At 40.2% G+C, this 9,227-nt stretch overlaps 1 protein-coding gene across 1 annotated transcript; it reads left to right on the top strand.

Moving 5' to 3' along the window:
* The first annotated feature begins 821 nt into the window (after positions 1-821).
* Positions 822-8,404, top strand: AKAP5 (A-kinase anchoring protein 5). Its single transcript, XM_066388485.1, has 2 exons — positions 822-959; positions 5,106-8,404. The coding sequence occupies exon 2, from the start codon at positions 5,338-5,340 to the stop codon at positions 6,604-6,606; it is 1,269 nt and encodes a 422-aa protein (XP_066244582.1). The 5' UTR covers positions 822-959; positions 5,106-5,337; the 3' UTR covers positions 6,607-8,404.
* Positions 8,405-9,227: the final 823 nt, after the last annotated feature.

Below are 9,227 nucleotides of genomic sequence, written 5' to 3'. Positions count from 1 at the left end.
GGCTTCGTGTGGGACTGGAATTGAAAGGAAAGCCCTCCTCTCGCCCCAACTCCGCTGAATTGTGAGGGACGAGGTTAAGCAGGCATCTCGGAATATCCTGAAGGGAAATATGGATAACTTGTAAACTACCTTAATTTATTCTTGGAAACATACAAGGTATAAAAGACGGGTGGTGCTGGGTTCCTGTGCCCTTCTGACCTTGTGCGCCCCAGCTCGCATCGTCTCGATCTGCCCCGAAGACTCTAGGGAGACAAGGTTCGGGCGCTTGGTCCTCTGACAGCCTATTTGGCAACGAGCTGTGATAACTTCATTACACCCAAACCCACTTCTAGGAAAGTTTTTTTGTGGCTTCAATTCAGGTATGTACTTTTCTCTCCAAATGAACGAGACCCCACGCTGCAGTTTTGAACCCTACCTTTAAAATGTGATATTTGCTGTACCTTCAAATATTCGGTTTGGGACGGGGCGGGGGGTTATAATGGGAACGCCTACAATTTAAAACCAGATTTTGCTACTCCGCGCCTCAGAAAATGTGGGGCTCACTATCCGGGTCCCATCCCCATTTGCCACCTGTCTCTGTGGTCCCCATGCCCTTGCCAGGATACGGTCGCGCCTGCCGGGTTCGCGCCCAGGCAAGGAGCTGGAAGGTCTCCCACGTGGCTGGGCAGACAGCTCGCAGGTGGACCCGGAGATCTTCGCCCCTCCACCTCCCCTACTCGCCCCCCGCCCCCCAGCCCTGGCCCCTCCCCGCGCCCGCCGCTCGGCGCGCATTGGTGCCGCCGGCTGTCAGTCCCTGCGCTCTGAGGAGGGGGCGCCGCCAGGCTGCGGTCCCTCTGCAGACGGCTGCTCGCTCTGGGTGCACCGTGGCATCCCGCTGCCTAGATACCCGGCCCCGCCAGCGCACCCCGCCCCATACTGGGCAGTAGTCAATCCCTCAGCCAGGGACCCCGGCGCCGTTGGTAAGTAAACGAGGGCAAGGAGGTTGCAGGAAAAGAGGGTGCAGGCCAGTGTCTGGTCTGCTGACCCTCCGCGGCAGTGTGGATGGGAGGTGCCCCTTGGACCCCCGGGGATGGCCGATGTAAGAACCGGGAAGGTCATTTGTCCGCAGGAATCTCCAGCCAGCACGACCCTCATCAGCTCTGCCCACCTACCCTCAGCCTTACAGCTTGCCCCAGAAGCAGGAGTTGCGGTAGATTTTTTCCTTATTTGCCCTTCATTGGAGGATGTGATTTTGGGTTCCTGGCGTTATAATTGTGCAGATAGCTTAAAGCTGGGTTATCTTTTGCACGCCCCCGGCACTTTCCTTTTTGAGTAGTTTATCCTGTGCTCTAGCTCCTGCCGTAGGGTTCATCAAGCCAGAATGAGAGATGCCTTCCTCCTGGAGGAAGCTTCGTGAACCTTATCTGATGCTGGAGAGAGCCACTGCTTTCCTCAGGCAGAGAGTGCTCTTTGCCTCGGTGCTTCTCTGCTCAAGAGAAGAGGGGAAGGGGTGTTTCCTATGGCATTAGACTTGTGATTCTATCAGGAAATGACAACAGAGACTTTAAGATTCCTGCGGCAATCAAACTACACTTGCAGGTTAAGGGTGACTCATTTGCAATCTAACATTCTGCAAAGTTTTATAGTCTACAGACTGCATTTTCCCCATTTAAATGAGGTGTTTGTGTATTTGTTTTGTTTCTACAGTGATAATTATTCAAATTAGCTTCTCAAGCAATTGTCCATGTTAGTTTCAAATGATACATTCCTACACGTGATCTAATTTCAGTATTTGTTAGTTATACATCCCTTGCTTAAAAAGTATTTGGAAGCTGAGAACCCAAGAGGTGAGATGACTTAAAGAAAGCTCTACTCACAAAAATTAGGAGATCAGGGAACATGCAGATACTCCAGTACTTTCAGCCTTTGGTAAAGTGCATTTTCACCAATGAAATAAAAGTTGTTTTGCATCTCATTTGCATAATTGAACTTTCTTTGACTTGTTTGCTTTTCTGATGTTCTTGTTTAATTTAAAAAATGCTTTTTTCAATTGCTTCATATTCATTTTGAAATATCCCCTAATTTTTGTGAGCAGTATATATCAGCTGTAGTTTTAGTAGTACTAATGGAAGCATTATATGAGGAGGGACACTATGAAAATGTTCATATTTTAGTTCCATTATTGTTATAGGATGACTTTGTCCATTATAGCATGGAGTATGGAACACCCAACCTAAAAGAATACTTAGATCATAAACTGATTTTCAGAGTTCCAGTTCCTTATGTGGTTCATAGACTCAACTACCCAAATATAACCTTCAACAGTGAAAGATTTATATAAAAACAGTCCAATGAATGAGTCCCTTTACTTACTTTAGGACATCCATCAACTAAAATTCATAGGATTTTTGTTAGATAATCACATCTCTGTCCATTGGTATCATCATACCATTCTGTGGATTAGTTTTTAAACATACCTTTATATTTATAAATAATCAGTTTGCCAGTTATACAGCTTATTATTTACATTTGGCTTTCAAATTAGTTCCAGAACCAAGAAAATAAAATAAATTTCAAAAGCTTAATTTTAAAATAGCAAGATCCCAGTGTAATCTTGATTCAATTATGAGTTGATGGGCTACATACTGGTTAAATAACCATTAAACATTTTTAAATATTTTGACTAATGAGTCTAGTACAGATTAGCATGTTTAAATAAATTTTGTTATTGATTTTTTTTTTATAGAGACAGAGAGAGGAAGGCAGAGACAGGAGGAAGATGGGAAGCATTCATTTGTTGTTCCACCTAGTTGTGCATTCACTGGTTGCTTCCCATGTGTGTGCCCCGACTAGGGACCAAACCCACAACCTTGTCGTTTGAGGTCAACGCTCTAACTGACTGAGTGAAATGGCCAGGGCCTATATATATATTTTATAGACCACGTTGTTTATTATTCATCATTTCATGGACACTTGAATTGCTTCTACTCTTTGACTATTGTGAACAATGCATCTATGAACATGTATGTACACATATCTATTTCAGTCTGTGCTTTCAATTCTTTGGGATATATACCAAGAAGTAGAATTGCTGGGTGATATGGAAGTTCAATCTTTTGTTTTTGGAGAAACTACCATATAGTTTTCTACAGTGGCTGCACCATTTTACAATAATTCATTTTTCAGATGAAACTTTTAAAGCCCATGGGCTTCAGAAATAATCTTGAGCTGATTCTGAGCTCTCTTACCTAATAGCTGTGTAATCTCAGGCAAATTGCTTAACATCTCTAAGACTGTTCCTTCATCTGTAGATGGTGATATCACCACCTACTCACTTTGTACTGTGGGGAGGATTAGAGATGTATGTACAAGTGCTTAGAACTTCCTAACACACAGAAGTTGCTCAATAAATGTCAGCTATTGCTATCATTCACTCTTACTGACCTTCAACTATATACTCATTATGGGAAATGTTTGAACAATAAATACTTAGATTAAAATTACAACATTATACAGCTAAATTTAAGAGTGGAAAATGACGGTAATGTTAGATTTCCCCAGAGTATGCATGAAAAATAGCACCTCCTTGATGGAACTCACATTTTTAGAACAAGATACCTTATGGCAGTGTTTTTCAACCAGTGTGCCATGGCACTAGTGTGCCGCGAGACATGGTCAGGTGTGCCGTGGGGGAATTAAACATGGGTCCCCAAACTACAGCCCACGGAGGCTATTTATCTGGCCCGCTGCCAGCTGCCTCCATCCGAACATAAACATTCCCCTCACAATCCCTCCAGCTATCAGCGAAAGGAAGAGTGGAGGCACAGGGAACGCTCACTGACCAATCACCTTCTGGGATTCATCCCGACCACTAGTGATGAACCAATAGTAGGCTGCCTCTCATCCACACCCAGGAAGGTCTCTGCTGGGGCTGCCACGCACTTGTCATTGTGTGGCCGCGGAGAGTAGTTGAAGCTGTTACTCCTCCCCATGGTCCCGATTTCTAATCCTGGTCAGGACTGGAGGCAAATGTTGCCACCACTAAATGAAGCCTCAGCCTCAGCTAGTTATGTCTATCCTGATGGTGTATATAGATATTTGACCTTTTTCTTTTTAAAAGAGGCCCCCGCAGAGGGTGATCTACAATGCATCACAATGTTATCTAACTTTAAAGCTAAAGTTTGCTGATCTTCCTTTGGACAGTTTTTGATTATCTGTTGCCAAGGAGTTCCCCATTCTGCCAACAAAGCTATTTTGACATTGCTCCCGTTTTCAACCACATATCTATGTGAGCTGAGCTTCTCAAGCTTGACTGGGATAAAAACTAAAAACAGAGAGAGACTGAGAACTGTTGAGGAAGAGCTTCGTGTGTGTCTTTCTACCATTCCTGCCAGGATATCCCTTTTGTGTTCATCGAAACAGGCCCAGGTTTCACACTAAGTGAGTATAAATACATTTAGAAACTATATTATTAACTATATGCATAATATATACTGTGTTAGAGTGTCATTTTGGTAGGTGGTGTGCCCCAGGATTTTGTAAATGTAAAAAAATGTGCCGCGGCTCAAAAAAGGTTAAAAATCACTGCCTTATGGTATAAATGGAAAGAACACTGGAGAGTCAGAGTCTTCAATTCTAACTCTGGCTATGACATATCTAACTATATGGCTTTTGACAGGATAACTGCCCATTCTTCATCAGACTTGATTATCTCAAGTAATCTCTAAGATCCTTTGCAGCTTCAGAATTCTTTATTTCACATAATATTGATAAAAATTACACTAGGTTGCTTATCATCCTACCCTTTATTGGGTTTTTTTTGTTGTTTAACTTGCAACTCAGTCATAGACAATTCATAAAGACAGCACAACTAAAGACTGATAAAATCAGATTTGCAGAAATAATCCAAAATGAGCTTTTATCAAAGAAACTACAGCAAAATACATTCACATTAAAATCTTCTTGATAAGGCAAAAGTCAACCCCAATTTTTATTCTCCAGTCATTTTTTTAGTTATTATTTGGGAAACATGCCTGATAGAATCATATATGTTTAACTGAAACCATCTCTATAGAAAACAGTAGGCTGATGGTGAAATCAAATACCACTCTCTTTTTTCTCATCAGGTTGATCTTTAAATAAAACCAAAGTCTGTCAAGTAAAGGGCTTTCATGAAGAAATTAAAGAGAAATCCCAAGGACTGGATAAACTAGGTATTTGCATACTGGAGAAACCACCTCCAACAACTGGATGGAATAAGACGAAGGAGTGAATACATATGGAAGAAATTTTGCTTTTATGATAGTTTTGCACAGCTTTTTGTCATAAACGGCTGCTAAGAGAGTGTAAAATATAAAAATGGAGACCACAGTTTCTGAAATTCAAGTAGAAAGCACGCATGAGAAGAGATCAGAAGTCAGTTGTCAGAATGAGAGGCAGGAGGAAAAGTCATCAATGCTTTGCTTCAAGAGAAGAAAGAAATCAGCCAAAGCAATGCTGCCCGGAGCTGGCCCTGACGTGGCTGATGTAGCAAGGAAGTGTCACTCAGCAGCAAGCGCTTCTGATCAGCCACAGCCCCCAGGGGGGGCCTGGGCCTCAATCAAACGTCTTGTAACACGCAGGAAAAGGTCAGATTCTTCAAAGCAGCAAAAGCCCTTTGAGGCTGAAGTGCAACCTGAAATCAATGCTGAGGATGCTGATCTTTCTAAGAAAAAGGCAAAATCCAGACTTAAGCTTCCCTGCATAAAATTCTCAAAAGGAGAGAAAAGAAGTAATCATTCCAAAATTATAGAAGACGCAGACTGCAGTATCGCAGTTCAGGGAGAAGCTGAGAGGTTGGATAAAATAACTCCAACCCAATTAAATGACCAGGTAACAGAGACCATACTAACCCACGATGTAAGTGGAGATGTCTCACAGAAAGGGGGTGATGAGGTTGGTGAATCAAATGTGAGCAACAGCAGAACTTCTGGAGAGAAAGTGATTTCAGTAGAAGTTGGGTTAGATAAGGGGCATTCTGATATTCAGACAGGAACACTAATCCTTGAAAGAGATATTGAAATCACTGAGGAAAAACAAAGTATCCAGCCTCAGCAAACAAGCCCATTTGAAACCTCAGAAACAGAGTATCAACTACCAGTGGTTTCTGATGCTCCTCCCTCACCTGCAATCCCAGATCAACAAGTTGTGGAAGAAGCCAGAAACAATATGTTAGAAAGTGGACCAAATTGGAAAGACTATGAAAGTGGAGAGATTGTAGCTGAAGCGATTAAGCCAGAAGATACTGAATCAGATTTTAAAGAAATTGAGACCAGTCCAGAGAAACCCCAACCAGAAGAAATCACAAGAATGGAGCCGATTGCTATTATTATTACAGACACTGAAATTAGTGAATTTGATATTAAGAAAGCTAAAAATGTCCCTAAGCAATTCTTACTTGCAAGTGAAAATGAGGAAATAGGAGTTTTTGCTGAGTGTGCTTTTGAGGGTAGAACTTCAGAACAATATGAAACACTCTTAATAGAAACGGCTTCTTCTCTTGTCAAGAATGCTATCCAGTTGTCTATAGAACAGCTGGTTAATGAAATGGCCTCTGATGATAATAAAATAAACAATCTTCTACAGTGACTCAACTTCCAGGTCATGGGAAGCAAAACAAAAAAGTTTAATCATGAATTATTTTCCATATTTATGGCATTTCCTATTCAGTAACAAACAAGAGATTTTCATCTGTGGAATTTCAAGGTACAATCTCAGCCCAGAAGTGCTAAAGAATTAATCAAGTTTATAAAATTCTGCCTACCACTAACATGCAGTCACTTCTGGATAGAGGAAGTCAGTGCAGACTGTAATGCAAAAAGTGACATACAGGGAGCTGCTAAAACGTCAGGTGGAGATCGGGGTGCCTGGGGGAAGAAAGGTGTATTTATTGAGCACTAACGATATGCCATAATCTCTTTAATGTCCTCTGATGTTACATAGCCTGGTTTGTTTCCTTTTGATAGTTCAACTCTGTGGATAAGGTAACATTGCATTCAGTTTTCAAGAACTTTTTTTTTTTTACAGAGCACATCTATGTTGTTTAAAATGGTGAATAAGGTGAGCTCTGTGTTTATGAATGTGTTATTTATAGTTGTTACACTCCTCGGCAGTATTTTCCCAATTCAGCAGAATATGCAGAATAGTTGAATTACACGAGTGGTTTTCTAGTCTTCCTCAAGTCCCTTACAAAAGTGATTCATTCATAAATTACTTCAAACAGGCAAATGATTACCAAGTGCAAAGTTGTGGCAACAGGGAGTATACAATTTCCCTCTCTCTCTTTCTCCTGCCCCAGACAGACTTATATAAATCCATTTCTGCATGGGATCATCTGATGAAAAAAGTAAAAACAAAAAACAAAACAACAGCAACAGAGACAAAGAGTGAAATACTATTTTCCATCCGGGAAAAGGCAAATTTCCCAAGTAATAGGTCACCATAGATAACATGGACTAATTTTGTAAGATTACTTCTAGAAACCATATTAATCAACTCTCCTCAAAGTGGATTCAAAGCCAACTTGGTAGGAAAAGTTCTAAGAAATAATAATAATTTAGTGAAAATGTTATTCATTCTTGACCAAGAATGAGCTAAGTACAAGGTTAAGTGGAAAGTAAAAAGTTATTGCTAATGCACGTTCTATTTTAAATGTCAGTATTCTCTCATTGTGCCTATGTGTTGAGAGACATGAGTAAAAAACATTTTACATGGACATTGAAAATTAAATGTTTCATCAGTTTTTTTTTCCATACAGCTAATTCCTCACCAAAAAAAGAAAAGAAAAATGAACTTATAACAATAAGGGCTCATTTGCATTTTATTCACTGTTTACATAATCAATCTCACCAGTGATTGCCATATTTTTTGAAAAAATGATTCTATTTCAATCTTGTCTTGTGGCCATAACAATATAATATGCTTCCTTACCTCACAGGTTAGGCTTCCTATTGTATAGTCCCCTACTGTCTAAATTGAGTGACAGTGTTACTCTGAAATTAGATAGTAATGAAGAGCTTTCACTAGAGTTGTAAGGTATTTGTTAAAAAGTATTTGTACATCCTTAGAGAAAAGAATGTACATTAGATGATTTTAAATGATCTGGTGACGTCTTGAATTATTTATGGATTGCATCTAGAAACTGTGCTAATTTGTCCAGTGGCATCTTGCTTCTTTTTGCAAGTACATATTGAGACCTCTGGCAGAAGAGCCTAATCTGACTTTGGAACTGAACTAAATAATGGATATTAACAAAATTCTTTGTTGAAGTGCGAAAGTATTCCTCCAGATTTTCCTACCTTTATGCTTATAAACTTTGGGGGGACCCACCAAAATCCTTTAATTTAGCAAGATACAAAATGGATTTTTCAAAACATATGACCCCCTAAATTTGTATACCTTTTTATTTAAATAAAGATTTTATTTATTGAATTTACAGGAGAGAGAAATGGGGGGAGAGGAGTGGGAAGCATCAACTTGGAGCAGCTACTCCTCGCTTGTGCCTTGACCAGGCAAGCCCAGGCTTTAGAACAGGAGACCTCAGCATTCCAGGTCCATGCTTTACCCACTGCGCCACCACAGGCCAGGCTATTCGTATAACTTTTAAACATTAAAAAAAAAAAAAAAAAAGACTAGTCATCTTCCCTAAGAACACTATTTTAATTCCTATTTGTGGTATTAATGGACTTGAACAGCTACCAGCAAATATATATAATATATTTAAAAGTGAACAATTTAAAAAACCTGACTGAAGTTGGTGCATTTTACAGTGTTTTAAAGAATTCTGCCTTCATTTGCTGCAAGGATGGCTCAAGCTAATATTCTTGCATTTTAAGTTTTTAATCTCATGAATGAGCAAAAAGTACAGCACTTATCAGTACTGAAAATCTTTTGAAAGCCTGGCCTGAGGTGGCACAGTAGATAAAAGCTTCAGTCTGGGATTCTGAGGTCCCCGATTTGAAACCCTGGGCTTGCCCAGCCAGGGAACATATGAGAATCTAAGAAGCAACTAGGAGTTGATGATTCCTGCTCCTCCCTCTATTCTTCTCTCTCCTCTCTCTCAAATCAACAAATAACCTCTAAATAGTATAGTTTGAAAGATTTAGGTGTATTTTGGGGGGGGGGGGTTAAAAACAGACACTAGCTAAATATTTTATATGTGTAATGAGCTTTTTATTTTGTTAAGGAACATTTCCTCTACTCCTGTTTCC

This window comes from Saccopteryx leptura, chromosome 6 (assembly GCF_036850995.1).
Source record: "Saccopteryx leptura isolate mSacLep1 chromosome 6, mSacLep1_pri_phased_curated, whole genome shotgun sequence".
Taxonomy (NCBI): Eukaryota; Metazoa; Chordata; class Mammalia; order Chiroptera; family Emballonuridae; genus Saccopteryx; species Saccopteryx leptura.
Note: the sequence above shows the minus strand (reverse complement) of the source record. Positions and strands in the feature narration are given on the sequence as shown.